At 44.2% G+C, this 25799-nt stretch overlaps 2 protein-coding genes across 2 annotated transcripts in view; one reads left to right on the forward strand and one right to left on the reverse strand.

Annotated features, from left to right (window-relative positions):
* Positions 1–25799, forward strand: part of RSPO2 (R-spondin 2) — a 180551-nt gene that overhangs the window by 144198 nt on the left and 10554 nt on the right. The window lies entirely within an intron of this gene.
* LOC149470404 (uncharacterized) lies at positions 2979–5551 on the reverse strand. The gene has a single exon (XM_089664456.1). The coding sequence runs from the start codon at positions 5549–5551 to the stop codon at positions 4016–4018; it is 1536 nt and encodes a 511-aa protein (XP_089520582.1). The 3' UTR covers positions 2979–4015.

Below are 25799 nucleotides of genomic sequence, written 5' to 3' on the forward strand. Positions count from 1 at the left end.
GTCTGGGTGACCCTGGATTTGTAAGGGTCCTCTCTAGCTGGATGTGGAGCTGAATAACCCAAGTACCCTATGTGAAGACTGTGACCGTCCGAAAGTTTGTGTCTAGCATCTCGCTATAATTCTGATAGCTGAAATGGAGATCACATTTGAGCAGGAACCAAGCTGATTGTTTTTCGATCATCAGTGGAGAACTGAGATGTCTATGACAGCCAAGATTTGGAGCCACCAGCTGCATTATAAAGTGCACTTGAAAGTCAAGAAACAGGGAGGATCTATCCCCACCATAATATTCCCTCTCCCATGCACTTTTATTATTACCTTGTTTTAATAAATGCAGCTGTCAATCCAACAAGAAGGGAGAAGACGGAGGATTGGGAGGAGCCGTCTCATGTGCAGTGATGTGCTCTACCCCAAAATGTAGGTGCATAATGAAATACAAAGAGGGAGGTATGGAAATCCTTTGACCTCTGAACTGTGCAGCCTGCAGAGATCAAACCAAGAAGTCATAGAGAATCCCAGGTTCTTCACAGCAGCTGGAAAACCTATTGAAAAAGTCACAAGAGGCATAAGGGGGTTATTTACTAAAACTGGAGTGTGAAAAATCTAGTGCAGCTCTGCATACAAACCAATCGCTTTTTAAGCTCTCTTCATGCAACACCAGCTGGACAATGTGCAGTAAATCTCGGTTAAGAACTGGGCCTAAAATAAAAAAGTGGTGTTTTGGGTATGCACTGGGGCAGCAAGGTCCGAGCCAGCCCCTGGGGGCTTACATTTCTTAGAAATTATGGCAGGGAGAGTTCCCTTCCAGCAGTTCCAACTCCACCTATGAGATGGGGTGTTTCTGCCCACCATTGTTTGTTCCAACTCATCCTGCTTAGTTTTCTATTTTATATAAAATGAATAGGACTTCGTTGTAATGACCACAGTAGGTAAAATATAATAAACTTTAGGTTTTAGCTCTGCAGTGTTTACTGAATATTGAAATATCAGTTTTGGATGGACAGACCTTTTAAAACTATTTGTGTGCATGTCTTCCAATATTTGGACAATGCAAACGTTTAGTGAACTGTTTTTTTTTTTTAGGGCCTATGATGATGGGCTTTGGGCTGGTGTCAGTGGCAGCAGTTTGAGATGGTTAAAGTGTTCCTAAACCCAGGACCCTGCATTCATTCTGGTCTCCCACAGTACACCAAACATGGAAGTGCATTTATTTTAGTAAATATAAAATGCTAAATACCTTTTCTCATCAGCAGTTAGATCAGTCTTGTGACTTAAGCAGAGCACTGGTTAAAGCTTGTGGGAGGAGTTTTCTTTCTGCTCTAGGAGGATGCAGAACCCCTGACCTCTGTCTGGACAGTGCTGATTGGCCCTGTGCTGATCTCTTGTACTCTCCCAAGACAAAAAATACCTCTCTAGCAATACACACCAAGCTGAGCATGTGCATGTGGCTATGGGTTCAATCTGTCTTATCAGGAGATAAGACGTGGAAATTTGAATGAGGAGGGGCAGAGAAGAGTGGATCAAATGGCCTTTTTACACAATCCAGAGGATTAACCCCTTATGTTCCACAGTGAGTATAACAAGCATGCTTTACTGCATATACAGACTGATTTTACTGTTGTGGGTTTAGTAACACTTTAAGGCTTCATTCACACATGAGTGTTTTGTAGCCTGAAGCTCCAAAATGCTCAGGTGGGGGAAAAAATCCATTCTCTATAAAGATGGCTCACGTCTCCAGTCTAAGTTGTCTGAAGTGAAACGCCTGAAGCTCAAAAGTTTTAGAGCTACATTTTTGGCTTGATTCAGGCAGATTGGTGCAGTTTTTAAAGTTGTTTTTTTTTTTTTTTCTCCATAGCAATGCATTGACACACATGATTTGTACTTCGTATTATTTTGCACGTTTTTGAAACGTGTGCTGGTTGTTAGGAGCCGGCACCCACCATGGTCCTAACAACCAGTGACTCATCCCTGCTGTCAGCAAGCTGGGCTAAGTCATCTGTTTTTTGGAAGTCAGTGGGGGCCGGCTCCTTAATAATATTAATAATAATGAGTCCTCCCTGATGTCAGTGGGATTCCTCGCTGACAGCAAAATGTAAACAAAAGAGCCCACCCCAATCCCTACCAGGCCCTTTCAGGTCTGGTATCTATTTGTAGGATGACCCGATGCATTTTTTTAAAAAGTTTTTGCTTGAGGTCCCCCCATAATCTACACCAGGCCCTTCAATCTGGTATGTATTTTAAGAGAACCTATCACTAAAAAATTGTGTGGGTTCCCCCTCAAAATCCATACCAGATCCTTATCCAAGCATGCAGGCCAGTAAAGGAGGAGAAGGGCACAAGAGTCCCCCCCCCCCCCCCCCCCAGACCCCCCCCCGAACTGTACCAGGCAGCAAGTCTTCAACATGGGTATGTTCATGAGGACAAGGGCCTCTTCCCCGCAAACCCTGGCATGGTGGCTGTGAAGGTGTGGGGCTTAACTTCTTAAAACTCCAAGCTGAAAAGCGCTTTAAATATGTACATAAAAATGAGCGTGAAAAAATGCCAAAAAATGTGATGCTTTGGTGTAAACTCAGCCTTGGAGATCAATCAAAATTAATTGACAGATGCATCTGATCTGCATCCAACCTTCTTCTGAGCTGCTATAGGCAGGTTTTCCATTTCTCAGACTCTTATAAACCACTTGAAGTCTGTTAAGACGCAGGCCCTTCATTGCATTTTTACTGAGTGGTTGCCATGTTCCAAAACCTGAAATATTTGCACATTTTCTCTTTTGGCCTTTTACTCTACTTCATTATATCAGTTTCATTTGGCCTGATCCTTTGAGTGATATATTGTTAAACTGCTTGTAAGCGATGGAGAATCTTTTAGAGTCTTTGTCTTGGACTCGGTCACTTACAGACCATTTACCGTGATCTACCAGTGAGCCAAATTAATATGAGAATACGTGCACGTGGAAGTAAGACACTGACACTTCGCAGTTTGCCAACTTCCTAAAAATTCTGTTTTATTGAGGAACTAACAGTATCATTTATAGGGCTTATGATGCAGGCAAAGCATATACATTGATTGGGTGAAAAGTCCACTGGGTTTCTGCGTGTTCGTCCATCCGTGTTGATATCTTCCAATCATTGTCCCCAAAGAGACTCATTCCCTTTTATGGGGGTTGTTTACATTAAAAGATACTTTTCTCCTGATGAGTCACCAAGGGTGAGACTCCGGATGAAGGCGCCATCTTAATTATCATCATTGTTCCGTCAACCTATATCTGATTGTTCACTTAAGAGAGTAAGGAATTTAAAGAGCAAGATACAGACAGTAGCAAGACTATAAAATTGTCATTTTACTGATCATCTAATAAAACGTGGACTGTCAATCACAATCCACTACAATCCCCCCTTAAAATGGCTATTTTATTCCTGACTGTCCCTATATCTTCTGATGTCCTAACTGCCTGGTGGCCCTCCCTCTGGAACTCTTTTAAGACGCATATAGAGCCCCTGAGTGGCTAATCCATCCCTAGAGTCTCGATACGTCCTGAGAAGGCCACAGTCAGGCACTATCTTTCCCTATTTATAGTTGTCTGTTAGGGGGGGAAATTTGTAGCATTCCCTTTTGTTTTTATAAGTCTGAAATATGATGATCAGGGGCTATAGTCTGTAAGGGAGTATAGGATTCTCTTTCTTCACGGGGGAGTTCAACATTGTTATAGTTCAGGAATGTAGGGGAGATCTCGTTCACAGCGTTTCCTATTAGCCTCTTAATGCAAGGGATCACACAGCAGGCGACTATTGCCATTAGAATGATAATACCCAGGATAACCACCCCCGCTTGGGCGAGGGCTTTCTGCCAGCCACTCAGCCATCCAAACCACTGATCCCAGGGATGTGTAATACCTGAGTTTTCCTTAAGCTCATTTGACAGGTCCTCCAACCTCTTGATGGCCAGTGTCACCTTCCCATTTGGGCCTGTGTTATCTGGGATATACGTACAGCAGGTCATGGTCTTTGGTATCATTTTACAGACCCCCCCCTTTTTCAGCTAATAACATATCGAGTGTCATACGATTTTGAAAGACCATGTTAGAAGTAGCCTCCAACTGCTCTGCTATCCCCTTGAGGGCATCTCGTGTGTAGTTTACAAACCGTTGTTGATTATAGTAGATGTAGTTTATCCAATCTACATTCTTGTTCTCAGTGATGAAGAGGAATAGGGATTCAAATCCCGCGGCCACCTGGTCTCTGGCTTTGAATTCATCGGGTACCCCCCTTGGGACTCCTATCGCATCTATATAGACATGGGGGTCAAAACTCCCTTGTGGGGCACTTCGTTTGTGCTTGGTTGCATGGAGGGGGTTAGGCGGCCCCTTAAGTAATGGATCTGAGAGGATGTGCAATGGCATTATGGCATTGGCAAGGGTACATTCCCCTCTCCATTTCCCCATCAGTCGGGTCCTAATCTTCTGATCACCACAGATCCAGAATATATCCCCCAATGACATGACCTGGTTCTGGGTGAGATCTGACCGGGCTGTACTATAAGCAGCACAGAATCCCTTTGTGAAGTTCCCCAGAAACCTTCCTCCTCCCTCATAGTTGGCATAGCAGGTATAATTACCGGGATATATGGTTAAACCATTTGGGGCCTTTTCGTCTCCTTGGATTAAGGGGTAACGCTTCTTCCAGTCCTCACATAAAGACTGGTTCGTAGAGATGTTAGTATACAGGCTTAAGACACACTCCTCTATGGAATCTGGTAGGGTTAGTGGCACCGTCCCCAGATGTGGTCTGGCATGCCCACACACATAGCAGTTGGACTTATTATGCGAGTTTGCATTGTATCTCATCCATTCTAACCACAAATTAGTGTCTGAGAGGCCGGTTTCTACTGCTATAGTATCTTCGTATGTAGGGTTTGCTATGGCCACCATCTCTGCCAACGTTTTGATCTTTGGCATAAGTGGGTTATAGGTGGGAGCAGTATCTCTGGAAGATTTCCATCGGTTTGATCTATACATATCCCTTATCCAGAATTGTCCCATCACTCCCCCATGTCCCCAGTATCCCAACCAGTAAAGCCCCTCATCTCCTGGGCTGGGGTTCTCTATGGTGAGGGTGAGTGGCATAGTTCTCCCTGTTGGGTTTTCATATGAACATGTGCCTTTTTTAAATATAGTCAATCTATCAATTAGGCTCTTCCCATTTTTATCTTTGCGGTTTAAGGCACTTAGCGGTTTATACCCCCAGTCAGGCCCCGTATTCCATCCTACTGAGCCCCAGTATCTGCATTTGTCTCCCCAATAGTCATCCGTCACACATATATATATACTACTGGAGTGATCCTGATACGTAGTACACTGCCAAGGTTGTTTCGGACAAGGCGCTATGAAGCAAAAGTCAAAGGCAAAAGTGGCCACACGGGTGTTGGAAGAATTGTACCAAAATGTTATCAGGCCACTCTGTTCGGGTGTCCCACCTTCCCTTGTGATTGCCACTCTTTGTCCCCTACCCATTCCCGAAAGCACATACAAAAGGATATATGTGTATAGTCTCATGTTCTAGTTGTCTTCTGGGGGTGCAACTTTCTTGCAGTGAGAGGCGTGGATCCAGGTACTCTTTCCTTCTAGCTTCACTGAGGTGGCCGTCACCAGAAGCACCTGGAAGGGACCGTCATATCTGGGTTCCAATGTATGTTTCCGCAGAAACTTCTTGACCAAGACCCAGTCTCCAGGTTGCAAAGTGTGCGTTCCAGTGTCCGCCTCAGGATCTGGAATGGAGGAGAAAACTTGCGCATGGATATTAGTCAACACACGTGCCAAAGATATCACATACTTTGTCAATGAGTCAGACTGCAACTGTAATTGTTGAGGATAGTAGGTACCCAGTCTAGGGGCGGACCCAAACAAAATCTCATAGGGAGACAACCCATGACTTCCCCTTGGTGTGTATCTAACGCTGAAAAGAGCAATAGGCAAGCTGTCCGGCCATCCCATGCCTACCTCTTGGGCCATTTTTAACATTCTTGACTTCAGGACCCCATTTAGGCGCTCTACCTTCCCACTACTCTGGGGATGATAGGGTGTGTGAAACGCAAGTGTGACCCCCAGAGCCCCCCAGATCTCTTTCGTGACATTGGCAGTAAAAGCCGGTCCCTGATCGCTTTCAACCACCTCGGGCACTCCGTATCTGCAGACTATCTCCGTGAGCAGCTTCTTGGCAGTGGTTCTTGCCGTCTGGTTGGTTACTGCGAATGCCTCTGGCCATCCTGAGAACATATCCACCACCACTAGGGCATATTCAAATCGTCCACTTTTTGGCATCTGGATATGATCTATCTGGATCCTCTGAAATGGATATAGTGCCCTGGCCAGATGCTTGCTTGGAGGTTTCTCAGGTCTTCCAGGATTGCACTTGGCACATACAACACAAGACTTACAGAATCTGTCTGTGTAAGCCGTAATTCCGGGTGCCACATAGTATTTACTGATCAAAGAGTTCATTAGCATCTTGGACAGGTGTGACGCTCCATGTGCCCACTGCACTGTTGCCGGATATAAGGATCTGGGAAGCAAAACCTTCTTCCCCACCACCCACAATCCTTTGTCCTCAACTGCTCCTTTCTGCATCCATTCCTTCCTTTCTTCTTCTGAAGCATTATCCTGGGCTTCCTGGAGTTGGTTGTCCTTGGGCTGATGAATTAGCACAGGCATCACCTCACTGCACATCTCTTCATCCTCTTCCTGCACCCTGACCGCAGCTTGCTTAGCAGCCATGTCTGCCAGATGATTTCCTTTTGCTTCCATAGTGGTCAATTTACCGTGGGCCTTCACCTTCAGTATGGCCACTTGGGCTGGTAGTAAAAGTGCTTCCATAAGGTGGTTGATCGCCTTTCCATGCTTTACAGGAGTCCCAGCTGCCGTGAGAAAGCCCCTCATTTTCCAGATTAGGCCAAAATCAAGTGCAACCCCCAGTGCATATCTGGAGTCCGTGTAAATGTTAGCTGTCTTTCCTTTTGTTAATTCACAGGCTTTGGTGAGGGCCCTTAGTTCAGCCTCTTGTGCAGACATAAAAGGTGGAAGAGGTCTAGCTTGCAGTACCATTGTGTCGGTAGTCACAGCATATCCAGTGTGGTAGGTGCCAGCATTATCTGCAAAGCGGGATCCATCCACAAAAAGTATTAAGTCAGGATTTGATAGGGGCGTATCATGGACTGTTGGTAGGTGTGTAGTTTCTGCCTGCATAAGTTCCAAACAGTCATGTACCACATCCTCTGGTGCCACGTCTTTGGTGTCTTCTTCTGCTTCGTCTACCCCCCCCCCTGGAAGAGGGAGAAGAGTTGCAGGGTTTATCTGGGTGCATCTGACCAGGGTGACATGATCAGGTAAAAGAAGGGAGCCTTGCAGTCGCAGATGCCTGGCGGCAGATAGATGTTTTGGTTGGGTTTGGTTCAGTATTGCGGTAATGTCATGGGGGGCCAGAAGTGTGAGTGGATGTCCTAAGACCAAATCTGCCGTTTTATCCAGAAGAAGATGAGAAGCAAAAACAGCCCTCAGACAGGAGGGACCACCTCGTGCAACCGGGTCTAGCCTGCAGGAGTAATAACCCAGAGGCCGGAGGCGACCCCCATGGCGTTGTGCCAGAACTCCTGTTGCATGACCCTGTCTCTCAGCCACAAAAAGCTTGAAGGGCTCATCATAATCTGGTAGACCTAATGCAGGTGCAGTGGAGATGGCTTTTTTCAGGCGATGGAAATCAAGTACAGCTTCTTCTGTCAGGGAAAAGGGTTCAGATTTCAGGGCATCATAAAGGGACTGCATCAAGACGGAAGCTTCTGGGATCCAGGAACGACAATAGGAAACCAACCCTAGAAAAGCATGCAGGGTTTTTGGTCCCTGAGGTATTGGGACATTCTGGATAGCCCGTACTCTATCCGGTGTGAGGTGACGAGTGGCTTGGGAAATGCAATGTCCCAAGAAAATGACAGAAGTTTGGCACCACTGTAACTTGTCCTTAGAAACCTTGCAGCCCTGTTCAGCCAAGTGGTGGAGGAGGCTCAGAGAGGCGATTTTTCCTTCAGAATGGTTGGTGGCACATAGGAGCAAGTCATCCACATATTGGAGCACTATGACTTCCGGGTGTGACTGTTGCCAGGTGCTGAGGATAGATGTCATGGCCTTTGTAAATTGGCTTGGCGAATTTTGGGCCCCTTGGGGCATAACTCTCCAGGTATACTGTCGGCCAGCATGGGTAAAGGCGAAGAGATACATGCAAGAGGGGTCCAGCGGAACACTGAAGAAGGCATTGGCCAAGTCAATAACTGTGAACACTTGGGCTGTGGGAGGTACCCCTGCAAGCAGGGTGTGGGGGTTTGGTACAATGGGGGTTTCCAAAATAGTTGCCTCATTGACTGCTCTCAGATCTTGAACCATGCGATATTTGGTGGGCTCACCTTTTGGAGTTTTTTTCTTCACTGGGAAAAGGGGTGTATTGCATGGGGACACACAGGGAATTAATGCCCCATTTTCCAGAAGTATATTGACTTGTTTGGAGATGGCGTCCATCTGGGCTTGCTTCAGAGGGTATTGAGGCTTCCGTGGCAATGGTGCTCCAGGCTTAAGCTGGACTAACACTGGAGCAACTTTCAGATGGCCAATATCCTCAGGGCCGGTGGACCAAAGAGTGAGTGGCAGCTCCTGTAAGGCCTGTTCTACATGGTCTGGCAAGGGGTGGCCTGAAACTTCCTGTAGAGACATCATCAGTGGTAATGAACATAGAGCCGAGGTGTCTTCCTCTCCCAAGGGGGTGGAGAGCTGAATGGTGCCATCTGGTTGGTAGGATATAGTTGCTTGCAACCTGGACAAGACATCAGCTCCCAGCAGATTCAACGGGCAAGTATTTGACACCACAAAACGAGACAGAAGATTGGGTAAGGTGCCGATATGTAGAGGTTTTGTAAGCCAACTGCGTTGTGGGCAGCCGTCTACTCCAACGCAGGAAACATCAATGTTTGAGAGGTATGTTTCATTGGGTAAATCTTCTCTCCGCAAAACGCTTCTGGCTGCACCTGTGTCCACTAAGAATTGTGTAGGATGTCCCTCGATGGGGACAGTGACCTTTGCTAGGGGCCCACTAGCACAATATCCATGAGAAGAAACTGTCATAAGGGGAGTGGACACAGGTTTGCCCCTGTCCTATTGGAGAAGGTTTAGATGTTCTTGGGTAGGACCTGTGCGTGGGGGTCCTGGAAGCGGTGGAGGTGGTGGCATTGCAGACTCTTCCCACCCTGAGTTGTAGTCATTGGGTCGTCGTGAACGTCTGGGAGCTCTGCATTCCCTTCTGAAATGTCCTGGTTTTCCACAGTTGAAGCAGATAAGTGGGTTTCTTCTGGAGACCTGCTCTCCAGCCGACAACATGAGTGGTGCCGGCTTCCGGGCCACCTGGGCGGTCTCTAGACCTTTTGCCACCAATAGCAGTATATCCAGGTGGAGGGTACGGTACTCTGGACGGGCAGTGATCAAACCCTTGCGAACAGACTCCTTTAGTCCTGATACAAATGCAGAGGCCAGCATTTGAGTATGTACCTTGTTATGGACACTGAATCCCAGGTCTGTAAACACCTGTGTTAGTCTGGTATGGAACTTTTCCACCGACTCAGTCTTGTCTTGGGTAATGTCCTGCAATGTGGTTGCCTGGTCCGCCAGTCTCTCTCTGGCCCACTGCTGCAACTGGTCACAGAAAGAAATTCCCGAGGCATAAGTGGTGTCCTCATTTGGCTTTACTCTGGTGAGATCCTTTTCCATTATAGGCCAATATGCATCCCCAGCCTTGATCTCACACAGACTGACCAAATCCCTCCAGGCTGTGGAATAGGTCTTGTGGATCTGGGCTATGCGCCGGTAAAAAGGCATCGGGTGTTTCTCCGGGTCCGGGAGAGTTGTGACTAGTGCGGAGGCTTGGGATGGAGTGAAGGCCACATACATGATAGGAGCATCAGGTAGGTTGGGCACCGGGCGGGGATGGTCTCCTTCAGATCCTTGGGGGCGATAGACAGGATTGTGGTAAGTGGAAGAAAAGGGATGAGGTGCTGAGTCTGCTTCCATTCCAGACTCATACATAGATAATTTTTGACGTTGGGGTTGTGTGGTTGGGGGAAGTTGAACGAGTGGTTTGCTTTCTGGACCATGGCCTTCTGAGAACGGATCATTCTGTTGGGAACGAATGGAAACAGCATCATCCTCTCGGGTACCCTGGCGGACTGCCGCAGCCACTGTCTTTTCTTGAGCCCATCCTCTTCTGTCTGGCAGAGAGGTAGGGGTTACCACATCTGTAAAATTCCAGCCCTGCCATTCTGTGGGTGTCTTCAGTTCAACTTGGTCTGAAGCCTCTGTTTGTTTTGGTGGTGGTGGTACTACAGGCATTAGGGGTGTGTGGAGGGCCGAAGGTGGTTGGGAGCCAGAGACAGTAAGCACTGGGCACAAGGTGGTAGCTGGTATGAGGTGTGTATGGTGTATCGGTGTACTAAGCCCAGAGTCAACATGGCTTCCGGTGGCCTCACTGGGCGCCGCCATCTTTGAAGAGGGCGGAAGCGGAAGGGGCGGAGGCGGAAATGGAGGTGACTGAGTTGGAAGCATCGGATGTTGCATAGTCAGCTTCCGGTCACATCCCTTGCAAATCTCCTCCCACCCCGGATTCTTAACTGAACACCCCTTACATATCCGGAGGTTCTGACTACACGGTATGCAAAAATCTGGACTCTCGGGGTAGGGCCTTCCTGTATTTCCACATGCCTCGCACCTCCAGGACGGGCCATCATCATAGGGGGGCGGCGCCTTGCTGGGCGCATCTCCTTTCCTGTAATATACATATACAACTCCCCTGTCCTGATCCAGTTTTTGCTCCACCCACCCCTCCTGATGTAGGGTGCGGGCCACATTAAACCAAGTTTCTGCTGTCTTTAACATGTTATATTTCAGTAGAAGCCCTTTCTTCTCTTTACACAGCTTTCTCCAGTCCTCCGCCTGCAACCTCCCACCGTTCTTACATGTTCCACCCAGCTTGTTTAACTGTTTTAACTTTTTTACATACTCTGGTCCCTCTCTCTCCTCCACCAGTTCACAAGCAAACGAACTGTTCTCTGGCTTTATAAGTTTCTGTCCCATTTCGTTTTACTTCCCTCCCGGGGACCCCAAGGTGGTCCCCAAAGCCGTCACTCTGTTCTGAAAGTGCTGTGCCGTGAGACAGTGGAACCCGCGCAGCACTTTGCCCCCCCCCTTCTTCTCCTCCAGTAACTTCCCTATTTTTCAGCTACACTGAGAATAATGTACATTAACCCTGTAAACCAATATATCAGGATCTACGATTGACACCGTACCACTACTTGTAGTACTTTCACGAATCCCCACTCTTTCGTGGTGTACACCAAACATTAATCCACATACACAGTGTGATCATGACATAGTATTTCAGACACGCCTGTCGGGAGTAAAATGTTTTTTTTTTTTTTTTTTTTTTTCCTTTTTCCCCCACAAGCCAATCCCTGGCTGTGGTTATTTTTTCCCTCGAGTCACCATTACTGCGACTACGAGTTTCCCCTCGACAGTCACCATCACCACGACTGCGAGTGCCCGGCACCCTCTCTCAAATCAGAGTGTTTCCTGTCCACTCCTGACGAGGAATATTTTGCCGTAATTCTCCCCTCCCTCACAGGCGCATCAACAACAACCCAACCAATCACACTGGTACACACAGACAACCAGACAACAAGACAACACAAAAGACAAGACATATCACACTGGTAGATGACGTTACACTGACAGGTGTGCATCTTACCTGATTTTTTTGATGACCTGGCTATTTGTATCTTCAGTCTGCAAATGCTTCCTAAGCAGAGCACTTATGATTTGTTACCTGCCCAAAATGTGTCCGCAACCTTTTAAAATAAAACCGTTTTATAAGGGTGGGTGATCTGTGAGCTTCTACATACGCTTTTCTCTGTGGGTAGTCTAATGGAAACTCTATTAGAAGGGCTGTTTTTAAAGAAAGTTGGAAAAAAAGGGCTTGTGCCAGAATAGAACTGCCGATGGTTTATTGGACATTTTATTATAAAATAGAGATGTTCACTGTAACGGTGGAATTCATTGAGAGGGTACATTTTAAAATGTTGGTTGCATAAACACCAATTAAATGAACCTAAAAGCCAATTCAACTTTCAGTTTAAATCCATCAATATATTTTAGGTGCATTAAACCAAATCTATGCAAAGTCTTCATTAATTTTCTTTAGAAAGCAGCCATATAGTGGAGAGAAGATCCTGTCCCCTCTCCGCATGCTGCAGAGAGAACCCATGCTGCCTGTGTGGAAGCAGTGGCCTCTTTGCAAAGGTCTGATACACCCCCTGTTGAACTAAACTTATATCTCTGAAATTAGCAGGAAGCACAAACTTTGCTGACTTGCAGAGATATAGGTTGAACTCAACAAGGTGCGTATTGGACCTCTGCATAGAGATTATGGCTTCTATACAGAGCAATACCCCCTCTCTATTGCATGCTGGAATTTGGCAAGCTTTATTAAAAATATATATATATATATATATATATTCACACCTGTTGTGATTCACCTGTGTTATATTTAGCTGATTTAAACCTTTAGGTTTTTAATTGAGCTTTAAAGCTGGACTTCTGGATGATATAACAATAAAAAAAATAATGCAGCTCTACATTCATGAATACATACATATATAAATGATACCTTTTTAGCAGTCAATACAGTTTTTTATTGTTTTCATAAATTGTACATATTATCTTATATGTAACCTAGGAACAGAAGGTAAACGTTACACTGGGGCTGAAAGCATCAGGGTGCATCATGGAGGAGGATAGTTTTCCATACAAACCTAGCATACAAATGGAGGGGGGATGCGGTACCTTAAAGTGATTGTAAATGTTTTTGTTTTTTTTTTTATATAACAAAAATATTTATTATACAGTACTTACCTACTGAGCAGCCCCAAGTATACTCTCATGGTGTCCACCACTGGCTCTCTGGGCTCCTCCTATTCTGTGTGTGCCACCATTGAAAGCTGCTTGCTAGGAGTACACTTGTGTAAGCTTGACCATGAGCCACACTGGGGTTTATTTACTAAAGCTGGAGAGTCCAAAATCAGACTCCCTTCTGCATAGAAACCAATCAGCTTCTAGCCTCAGCTTGTTCAATGAAGCTTTGGCAATGAAACCTGGAAGCGGATTGGTTTCTATGCAGAAGGGAGTCTGATTTTGGACTCTCCAGCTTTAGTAAATAAACCCCACTGTGTCTATTGACACACACAGCCCAGCTCATGCTCGCCCACTGCTCTCTAGATTTAATTGACAGCAGGAGCCAATGGGCTCCCACAGCTCTGAGTCCATTGAGGAGGGTTGCAAGAATCTGCCTTTAGGATTGTTGCAGGACCTGGGAGTGGGAAGGAATGGAATACTATGGAAGAGGGGGAGAAAATGTTTAGGGGTAGGGGATAGTGATGCCCTACTCCACATATAGAAAAGTTACCTGGGGGGAGTTGGGGTCTTAGTATTAGTCCCTGTGAAAGATGGGAGGGAAGCAGTGGTCTATTCTTGGGGTTCAGATTGCATTGGATTTATTTAAACCATGTTTCCCAAACTCACTCTTAATTACCCCCAACAAGTCAAATTTTTTAAGATTTCACCTTCACAGGTCCTTTGAATCTGTGGCTTGGTATTTATCACCTTTATTTTATACACTCACCGGCCTCTTTATTAGGTACACCTGTTCAATTACTTGGTAAAAAAGCCAATCACATGGCAGCAACTCAATGCATTTAGGCATCTAGATGTGGTGAAGACAAAGTTCAAACCGAGCATCAGAATGGGGGGGAAGGAGGATAAAGGGGGATTTAAGTTACTTTTGAACGTGGCATGGTTTTTGGTGTCAGATGGGCTGGTCTGAGTATTTCAAAAACTGCTGATCTACTGGGATTTTTACGCACAGCCATCTCTAGGGTTTACAGAGAATGGGCAGAAACAGAAACTATCCAGTGAGCGGCAGTTGTGTAGACAAAAATGCCTTGTTGAGGTCAGAGGAGAATGGGCAGACTGGTTTGAGATGATAGAAAGGCATCAGTAACTCAAATAACCACTTGTATGCAGCATACCATCTCTGAACGCAAAACATGTCGAACCTTGACGCAGATGGGCTACAGCAGCAGAAAACCACAGTGGGTGTCACCCCCGTCGGCTAGGAACAGGAAACGGAGGCTAGAATTTACACAGGCTCACCAAAATTGGACAGTAGAGGATTGGAGAAACTGTGCTGGTCTGATGAGTCTCGATTTCAGCTGCAACATTCAGATGGTAGGGTCAGAATTTGGTGTAAAAACATGAAAGCATGGATCCATCCTGCCTTGTTTCAATGGTTCAGGCTGGTGGTGGTGGTGGTGTAATGGTATGGGGAATATTTTTTTTGGCACACTTTGGGCCCCTTAGTACCTATTGAGTATAATTTAAACGCCACTGCCTACCTGAGTTTTGTTGCTGACCATGTCCATCTCTTTAACTACAGCGGACCCATCTTCTGATGGTTACTTCCAGCAGGATAATGCACCAGGTCACCAAGCTCAAATAATCTCAAACTGGTTTCTTGAACATGACAATGAGTTCACTGTACTCCAGTGGCTTCCAAAATCACCAGATCTCAATCCAATAGAGCACACTTGGGATGTGCTGGAACAGGGGATTCGCATCATGGATGTGCAGCTGACAAAACTTCAGCAACCACGTGATGCTATCATGTCAATATTGACCAAAAGCTCTGTGGCATAGATTCAACAAGGTGTTGGAAACATTCCTCAAAGACTTAAGGCAGTTATGAAGGCAAAAGGGGGTCAAACCTGGTACTAGCAAAGTGTACCTAATAATAAAATGACCGGTGAGTGCATATGGTTCCCAACCTTGAGGACTGAATTTGGGTCACCGATCTAAAACATCATATTGTTGCACGGTGAGCTTCTCAAAGGATATATGTGAGTCTTAAAAGTGAAATTGTCTTCAGCGATAATGTGGGGGGGGGGGGGGGTCTCATGCTTTAATATATGCAAGAGCAATTTTAATTGGTTTGGACTATAGCCCAATGTTTTTTGTTCAGTTGGGCTCCAGACTCTGAAAAGACCCTTTTGAATCCTATCACAATGTGTATTCTGCTTCTAAATGTATTTAAAGGATGGCTATACTGCTCCTTTTTAATCGCAATTCATTCTGAACTACTGTGACCCGCTTAAGTCTGCTGTCAGCTGGTGTCATAGAACCATTGCTGGCTCTGAAAAGATCCCGACCATATGGTCTGGATCCACCCAGATGCCTGGACCAGCCAGCAGCTCCCACCCCCCTCCATAGCTCGGCGCTCCAGTAAATGCTGGTGGGGCAGAGCAGAGAGCCAGTGATTGACGGTCGCTGCTCATTGAAGGCCAAGAATGTTCAGCGGTGTTTGATCACTCAGTTCTCAGTCTTGGAAGCAATGGGAGGCAAGTGCAGCATGGATTGATGCTGCATCCACCTACGTGAATATAATAATAATAATAATGTATTATTTATTTGGTTAAACCCACTTTTCTCTTGTAAATAAAATGGAAGAAAATTGGACATGGTATGAGCCACTCCTGTCAGGGGTGGATGGGCTAGTTTTGCTCCCCAAGGACGGGTGGAGAGGACACATGAAATGCATGAGTGATGGCCCCATAGAAGCTTAAAAGAATCTCCTGCTCAGGCATGTTCGGTGCACGGAGGATCTGCAGTGGGGGGATAATGTAATTAAGCACCGGCAGGCACAATTGTGCGGTAAGTATGCCTCTGGGGAAAGAAATTGGCACAGTGGGGGGAAGGAATCATAAAACCTAAGTATACTTTGAAAGTGCACTTATCCTTTAAGACTCTCTCCTGTCTCCTCTATGTACAATGGTCAGCACACTATCCTCATGTATTGCTATGCTCTGGCAGTGGCATGCAGGAAATACCGGTGATGTGATCTGCAAGACCACCCAGCTCCCACACAGTGTTAGGTGAATGGCCCTCATAACTGCATGCATGTATTGTGTGTAAGAACAGCTCTAATATAACCAACTGCTATGACATTCTTTTCTGTGCGAGAAAGTTGTTTTTGGAAGACAACCTAATTATATAAGGAATTGAGTCTCTATGATTTAAACTCTTGGCTAACATAACAAAAGTAAAAGTCATTACGTACTGGAAAAAGGTGGAATTTAGCTGAAATGATAGAATGCTTAATAATGGACAGATTTCAAACCTCACTAGAGATTCCTTTCATACTCACTAGGGTCATACTCCTTTCTTGCTCTGGCAGTAAGGCAAGTGTTTTCACAGGTGCCTTCCGTCTGCAGTACAGCATGCTGGGATTTATAGTTCATCAGTAGGTGTGAAGCTCTAGATGACTACATAATGAGAATGTCAAATGGATGTGCTATCTTGATGCCAGCTGAACCCCATTAAAATGTCCTTTCCACTCTTCCATATGAAAGGATGCAGCTGACTGGTTGCAATGAACAAAATGACATTCCTAGCATGATATTTAGTTTGTCTGGGTTTTTTATTAAAGCTGAAGTGCAGAAAAAACATAAAATACACAAATTAAATGCATTTATGGAGGCGTTTTACCTGCCAAAGTACACTCACTGGCCACATTATTAGGTACACCTGTTCAATTGTTTGGTAACACAAATTGCTAATCAGCCAATCACATGGTAGCAACTCAATGTATTTAGGCATGCACATGTGTTAAAAACAACTTGCTGAAGTTCAAACCAAGCATCAGAATGGGGAAGAAACTGAGTTTTAAGTGACTTTGAACGTGGCATGGTTGTTGGTACCAGACGGGCTGGTCTGAGTATTTAAAGAACTGCTGATCTACTGGGATTTTCAGGCACAACCATCTCTAGGGTTTAGAGAGAATGGTCTGAAAAAGAGAAAATATCCAGTGAGCAGCAGTTGTGTGAATGAAGATGCCTTGTTGAGGTCAGAGAATGGACAGACTGGTTGCTGCGACATTCAGATGGAAGGGTCAGAATTTGGCATAAGCATCAAATCGTGGATCCATCCTGCCTTGTATCCATGGTTCAGGCTGCTGGTGGTGGTGGTGTAATGGCGTGGGGGATATTTTCTTGGCACTAGCAAGGTGTACCTAAAAGTGGCCAGTGAGGTATTTATTTGTATTTATGTCCATCCAGACTTGAGATTTAAACAGCATTAGCTCTGTTTGGCAAGGCAGGAGATTTGATTTTTCTCTGATGCCGTTTACTCTGATTAGACAGTAAAATTAGAAGCAACAGACTGATGAGCTCATCTGTCACTCTTCTCTCATCTCCTGTCAGCATGCTCCTTGCGCTGCAGTGCAATTTGATTGTGTACTTGTGTGGCTTCTCCATCACCAGAATGTAAGCAGGTTGGGTTCTACTTAGCAAGTCAGGCTGGGTAAGTAAGGGATTAATTTGCCTAGTTCCACTTCACAGGCTTCTTGGGCTTCAGTCGGCCCACCTGTGGTATAAACTGGGGGAAGGCTGAGGCCCACGGCCCTTCTGCTGCCATTTTCCTGTTGAGATCCAGAGGGACTGCTGCATTCTGTAGTCCACCACTGCGGGTAGCAGAATATCACCAGGAATGGACTTTGCCTTCATGGACTTTTGCCACTAAAGGGATCACCAATCATTATAGTTAGTAAGTAGAGAGACCTGGAACTGTTCAGATTGAACTGTACTGCTAAAGTTCTACAGTAAGTTATGTTAACAATTTCTTGAGCCTGGTCTGAAGTTATTAAAGGGATGCTTGTTGGTTCTGGTGTATCCGAAAGAACCTGGACCTGTAAAGCACAAGAGGGGTATGAAGAACATCACACTACAGTGTCAACTCAGGATGCTAAGGAAGAGCAAGGTCTTTGCGAAGGGTAACGAAGTACACGTTCAAAGTACAAGGCAACCAGTTGGAAGCATGGTAGCAAGGGGGTCTCTGCGTTGTCTCCCTCCCTAGCTAGGAGGGAAGGAGGAAGAAGTAAGAGACTGATGCTGTTTCTCTATTCTCTACCAATCAACAAGTTCCTTATCAGCATATTTGCATGCAGTGCCCCTGATTGGCACCCATCAATGAAGAATTGGCCAAGTAACTAAAGCAGGCCATAGAGGGTTCATTTTATTTCCTTCCACCATGGGTGGAAAGTAAAAAAAATTGCTAGATTCCCCCATTAACAGTTAGTGTTGATGGGGAAATCCATCCTGCAGCTCTGTTGTGTTCTGCTGGTGGAAAGACTTCCCTGCCTGCAGAATGCAATGATCACTGGTGGCAGCTATAGCTGCTGGCAGCAATCGCATGCAAAAATAAACGACAGGCTGGTTGTACTGAAATCGATTAATAAATTGACTTCAGTACAACCAGCCAGCCCATAGATGGATTGAATCTCGGCCAGTCCTTGCTGAACTGGCCAAGATTCGATCCAGCTGTGGCCGGCTTGAGTCATCAGTGGAGTTAACTCTACTGTATGAAATGGGGCTGACAGGAAACATGCTGACAGGGGAAGAAAGCAGAGTCTGTTTGGTTCCAGAAGACTGCTGTACACAGAATTACAAGAGGTTGAGACCAAGTCAAATAAAAGTATGCTTTTATTTTGTTTTTTTATATGTGCACAGAGTTCAGCTTTAATGACTGCATTTGCGTGTGTGTTTAGATTAGATGTCTGTTGTATGTTATCAACTATTCTGTAAATCCAGAAGAATAATTAGTGGATTGTGGTTATACAAGAGAACTCGTTTTTTAATGTTGAATTGGCTCCACTGTACAAATATATCTTGAGTGCCAAATGAGCATTATGTACATTAATGCTTCTTATACCAGCACTCGTCCCATTCCAACATTTGTATTCCATAACTTCTATTTTGGATGGCTCCCCAATTTCCTGCAGTTATTTTAATCCAATGCTGAAGCTGCAGAGGTTGTATGTGCATTGTCTGTTTTTTTGTTTTTTTTTGACTCGAGTCGTAGTATGAAGCTACCTTTGTTGTCAGTACAAAAAGGAGGCTTGATTAACAAAACGCTAGGGGTACAGATGTAAAAGTTTTAAAAAACCAGGGTGGGTGGTTGATTGAGAGGTCCATCTCATCCATTTGTAGATTGCAGGAGTGGGAGGGAACTGATGCAGCAGGATTTCAGCTAAGAGAAAGCGGCAGCACAGGGGACACATCCTACTGACTGTAAGCAATGTACCTTGTGTTGACTTTTTTTTTTTTTTAATTGTAATTACACTTTTAAATTCAGGCTTGGACCAATGCTTTACATAGGATTTTTATTTATGGACTACGTGAATGGATCCTTCTAATCATTCAAGTGTTAGAGAATCTACAGTCCACTGAAGCTCTGGAATTAACAGTTGAATGACAGGGGATGTGGCCAACTGTCAGGTCTTAAAGAAGATGTGAACTTTAACTTGATGACATTTTATTTGCTAAAGCACTGCATATCATAAAACATTTTTGCTTTTGCCAAGCATTTTTCACTTTTTTTCATCCTTTGTTGACCTCCTACAGCCTCTGTACAATCATGTCATGGCTGTATAGTATTTGCCAGGGCATGTGTACAAATGGTGACAACAGTGAATAATGCTTATGTAATGCTTGTTAAAATGGGCACTTGTATTCTCCATCTGAAGCACAATGACAGAGGGAAAATGAAGGAGCACAATTAGGAGACAGAGCGTTGTCACCCTCTAATACCTGAACAAGGATCTTCATGTTAGGATCACCATATATGTTTTAATGAAAGCTGTAGATTTACAAATATTGCAAATTTATTCAGCAGTAATTTGGCTTACACATACTTTTAATCTTGGGCAGGAATTAAGCCCCATATGAAGACTAGATTGAAGATCCAAGAGGTTTCACAGGGACATGGATTGATTGGAAGACTAAGGTGGTCAGTGTTGGTGGACTTTTGGTTATGAAAACAACTTCTATCCCTCCAAGTCAATGGGATTGAAAACGTTTACAATGGGTTGAGGCAGCTTACAAGGTCAAATGTGAGTCAGAAAGGAGGTCAACTGCAAGTCAAATGTACCTGTCAATGAAATGTGCATGATGTCAAAAGCATCTCAAACTAATGGCAAAAGCTGAATGCACCTGAAAGCAACTTTCATTTACCCATGACCACAAGCCCAAAGTCCTAATACAGGTGGCTTGCAGGTACCTCAAGGTGCCCACACTTTATAACATTTTAGGTCTAGTGAGGTTCACTTATACCAGGGGTCTCCAAGCTATGGCCCTCCAGCTGTTGAAGTACTACAGGTCCCATTATGCATCTGCCTCTGGGAGTCTTGCCTGTAGCTGTAAGAGTCTTGCAAGGCCTCATAGGACTTGCAGTTCCTCAACACCTGGAGGGCCATAGTTTGTAGACACCTGACTTCTACATGCTGAATTCTGCATTGTTTAGTAGAGCTCTGATATCTGATATTAAATGTTGAACCCATGAAATAATACCATGAAAAAGAAGGTACTGATTGATTATTCTCCACGGTATCAATGCTGGAGAGTCTCCAAATATCATGAGGGAATACAGTCAATAACTTTAAGTCAACCCAACTAAATACACAGCCATTACTAATTTATAAATCCTAGAGCCACATTTGCTTCTCAGCCAGTAAGGTGATTAATGTCATTACCAACCAACTGGCTAATGGCATTCATTTTCTAATCTCCAGAAAACCAAACCAGTTATGTAATTGGTCAGTGCAAACAGGCCCATGTCTCTTTGCCCCCATTTCCTCCCTTGGCCCCATTCAAGCTACAACCTCTATAATTCTTCAGCTAAGTAAACAATCCTTATTGAGTGGAAGATGAAGTACCTTTATCGGTGAAACCACTTTAGGCACATGCCAAATTTGAGGGAATTTCTATGTATTCACTTGAAGGATTCAAAGAGTAAGTTACAAATACGCTTAGCTACAACCTCTTAAATGCATGCACAGACTTAATGGAGGATAATCTAATTTCTTACACTGAAATCAAATCTGCTTGGCGCCAGAATCTGTGTGTACACTCTATTTTTCTGTTGGGTCAAGAAAGAAAGAGCTTTTTTTGTTGTTGTTGTTTCCTGGTGGTTTGAAACAACTGCAGAAGTAATGTGGGAGATTTCTACATTTTCTTGGATTTATTTCAATGTTAAATTGGATATCTAATGCAGGTACTAGGCTGTGCATAAAAGCATTTTTCAAAAGCGGGAGGAAAAACTGCAATGTAAATGATAGTGATAATTTTCATATGAACATTGAGATTTTGCACTCAGGGCAAGTTTTTTTTTTTTTTTTTTTTTTTTTTTTTTTTTTTATTTTATTTTATTTATTCTAAATCTATTGGAAAACCTTTCTGAACAGTGTCTCCCCCTCGCTCTCTCTCTTGCGCCCGCTCTCTCTTCCTCTTTATCAAATAAGCTTCATTGGCAAGGCCAAAAGCACATTAGAACATAGTTTCCTCTCTTACTTTATGGATGTGGATCCTGGACAGTGGGCCTCTACAAATTAATGTCCTTCCCTGTGGAGGTTTCAGAACATTGCAACATGATAAAGACCTTAAAGTGGAACTTTAGGGAAAAAAAAAAAATCCGCAAACAGAATTTTTAATGCAGAAGAGATATTGTAGGGGAGGTTGAAAACTGAAGCACTCAGAACCTGATGTGGCTGTGCATGGTAGCCAATCAGCTTCTAACTTTAACTTGTACAATTAAGCTTTGACAATAAAACCTGGAAGCTGATTGGTTTCTGTGCAGAGCCGCACCAGATTTTGCACTCTCCAGTTTTAGTAAATCACCACTGTCTCTTCTGCATTAAAGTTCCTTACATGCCTATACTCGGTACAATTTCAGTATATGCATGGAAGTTTATTCATCTCGGCATTGCTGGAGTAACAGCATCTTGGCCTGGCTAATGTAAATGGCCAAAGATCAGTACCTGGAAGCAGACCAGCCAAGAGGTCCGTGGGGCTGGTGGGGAGCTAAAAGATACCACAGCATTGGAGAGAAGGGGAGTATAGTTCTACTTTAACTTCTAATACCTTCTGGGCACAGTCTGCTCTGCAGGGCTTGTAGTTCGTTTGCTATGCCATTTCTATTTCTAGGATTCTTGGAAGTTAAAAAAAAAAAAAAAAAAAAAAAGTTTAGATGCAAGGCCAGTTGATAGATTCTACGTCAGTTTTTATCCCTGAGGAACCCTTGAAATGCTCATGTCTCTGGAAATCCCTGCTATTAATATCTACATTAGTATGCTGTGGCAGAACCTATAGTGATTTACGTAGAGTAACTAACACCCAAGGTAGATAATTTTTTTAACACCCCCCAATCTACAAATGATCTTTAGTAGAAATCCTGAAATGAAACTAATACTACTAATATCCAGATAGGAAACTGCGAAGAAACTCTGCATTGTTGTGACCTTTTACATCAGTGGACATGTAAAAACGCCTTTTCACAGTAGCACAGTCAGTGTAGTGTCCCCTTACGATAGGGGTTAGTGGAAAAATGCCCCCCTACATTGGTGGTCAGTGTGATGTTCCCTTGCATTAGTGATTAGCTGAGAAATACCCTCTTCCATTGTCAGCTGAAAATCGCCCATTTACATTGATAAGTGCAGACATGATCTCAATCTGTCCCTGTGCAAGAAACCTCTGGTAACCTCTTAAGGAACCTGGATTGACAGACTACTCTACATTGTTTTTTTTTTTTTTCTATTTTTTTTGCTCCAGTAATTGACATTTCTTTTGGCATGTCAAATTTCTATCAATTTAGGCTGACAAACCCTAACATTGAGGTCATTGTACTGGGTAGAAGCTTTGTCCTCGGCAAGGCTTTGTGTGTGAAAGATTTGGAGTTCCAGTTGTGGGATGCAGTGGCTGCATGGACACATTTATTTGTCCTAAAACATGCATTGGGTGTTATTTGCTAAAACTGGAGAGTGCAAAATCTGGTCCAACTCTGCATAGAAACCAATATGCTTCCATTTTTTTTTTTTTTGCTAAAGCTTAATTGAACAAGCTTAAGCTAGAAGCTGGTTGGCTACCATGCTCTGTTGACCAGTTTTTGTCAATCTCCCACGTTGTCTGCATTCGTGGCTGATCACCCACACACCTCACATTAATGCAAACGGCTGTGTCCATGCAGCCACTGCGACCAAACAGACTTTAATTGGCTGCCTGCATGCAACATAGGGTTGCCACCACATCCCTTTAAAGCCGAACACATTTAATTACACAGCTTCTAAAGCTGATTTATAGCAGATAAGGCACTAAGTGAGTTTAATTACCAACTTAATCAGCCATGGAACCTGTGTAATTGGTGTTCAGTTTTAAAGAGATGAGGTGGGAACCCTAATGCAACACCTGAAGATTCGAGTAGGGTTGGCACCTCATCCCTTTAAACCCCAACACTTTAATTACACAGGTTCTGAGACTAATTTAATTAGGAAAAGGCACCAAGGGAGTTCAATTACCATCTTAATCAGCCACAGAACCTGTGTAATTAATGTGCTGGGGTTTAAAGTGGGTTTAATGAGGCAACCCTGGATTAGACATGCCAGTAAAAACACCCCATGTCGGTTTTTATTGCTATCTCTGCCCCCCCCCCCCCCCGGTGGAGACTTACAGTTGCAAGAAAAAGTATGTGAACCCCTTGGGATTACATGGCGTTTTGCATGAATTGGGCATAAAATTTGCTCTGAACGTCATCTAAGTCACAACAATAGAAGAACACAGTCTGATGAACGTAATACTACACGAACATTAGATGTTGCCATGGTTTAATTGCACATAACGTGTAAACACTCACAGTGCAGGTAGGAAAAAGTATGTGAGGCCCTAGCTTAATGACTTCTCCCAGAGCTAATTGGAGCCAGGAGTGAGCCAACCTTGACTCCAATCAGTGTGATGATAATGGATGTGTTGCTGACAGCTGTCCTGCCCTTAAAAAACGCACACCTGTTTTGGGTTTACTGGTTTCAAAAAGCACTGTCTGATGTGAACCATGCCTCGCAGAAAAGAGCTCTCAGAAGACCTACGATCAAGAATTGTTGACTTGCATGAAGCTGGAAAGGGTTACAAAAGTACCTTCAAAAGCCTTGATGTTCATGTGTCCACGGTAAGACAGACTGTCTACAAATGGAGAAAGTTTAGCACTGTTGCTACTCTCTCCCTAGGCGGGGTCGTCCTGTAAAAATGACTGCAAGAGCACAGCGCAGAATGCTGCATGAGGTAAAGAAGAATCCCAGAGTGTCAGCTAAAGACCTACAGAAATCTCTGGCACATGCTAACATTTTTGTTGACACATCTACAATAAGGAAAACATTAAACAAGAATGGAGTACATGGGAGGACACCACGGAGGAAGCCATTGCTGTCCAAAAAGAATATTGCAGCATGTTTGAAGTTTGCAAAAGAGCACCTGGATGTTCCACAGCACTGCTGGCAAAATATACTGTGGACAGATGAAACCAAGATTGAGTTGTTTGGGAAGAACACGCAACACTATGTGTGGAGAAAAAAAGGCACAGCACACCAACATCAAAACCTCATCCCCACTGTAAAACATGGCGGAGGGAGCATCATGGTTTGGGGCTGCTTTGCTGCCTCAGGGCCTGGACGGATTGTTGTCATTGATGGGAAAATTAATTACAGAGTTTATCAAGACATTTTGCAGGAAAACGTACGACCATCTGTCCACCAACTGAAGCTCCGCAGAGGATGGGTGATGCAACAGGACAATGATCCAAAGCATACAAGTAATTCAACAAAACAATGGCTGCAACAGCACAGAATACGCCTTCTGGAGTGGCCCAGTCAGAGTCCTGACCTCAACCCGATTGAAATGCTGTGGCATGACCTTAAGAGAGCAATTCACACCAGATATCCCAAGAATATTGCTACACTGAAACAGTTTTGTGAAGAGGAGTGGTCCAAAATTACTCCAGATCATTGTGCAGGTCTGATCTGCAACTACAGGAAACGTTTGGCTGAGGTTATTGCTGCCAAAGGAGGGTCAACCAGTTATTAAGTCCAAAGGTTCACATACCTTTCCTCCCTGCACTGTGACTGTTTACATGTTATGTGCAATGAAACCATGGCAACATCTAATGTTTGTGTAGTATTATGTTCAGCAGACTGTGTTCTTCTATTGTTGTGACTTAGATGACGTTCAGAGCACATTTTTATGCCCAATTCATGCAAAACTCCACGTAATCCCAAGGGGTTCACATACTTTTTCTTGCAACTGTATCCTATCGATTTGTCCTGTTTACCAATATCATTGAAAGTAAAATGTACAGCGCTGAGAACTTTTAGCGCTATATAATTACTGTATAATAATAAAAGAAAATCCCACATTTTGTGTTGTCCCCAGAAAAGTAAGAGGGGAAATCTTCCAATTGGGACACTAGTTCTGGTGACCTGGGAATCCCGAAGGAATTCCCTTAATTTGTAGGGATTTCCTTTCACTTTCTGTTTTGGCTATGGGACAGGAAATAAAGGGGAATCACTGCAATGGGACACAGATGGCGAAAAAAAAAAAAATCTGACAGTTATAACCCTCCCTTACCCTATCCAAAATGGGGAAAACTATTTTTTTTGCCTATAGTTCTACTTTTAAACCATCATTTTTTTGTGTATTTATATTTTAAGATCATTGTAACTGGTGATGTAGTACAGGTGTATCCAGGGGCGGACTGACAACTCATGGGGCCCCCGGGCAATAGGGGATCATGGGGCCCATGT

The sequence above is a fragment of the Staurois parvus genome, unplaced genomic scaffold, assembly GCF_062004578.1.
Source record: "Staurois parvus isolate SC_StPar_1 unplaced genomic scaffold, SC_StPar_1.0 ptg000047l, whole genome shotgun sequence".
NCBI classification, from domain to species: domain Eukaryota; kingdom Metazoa; phylum Chordata; class Amphibia; order Anura; family Ranidae; genus Staurois; species Staurois parvus.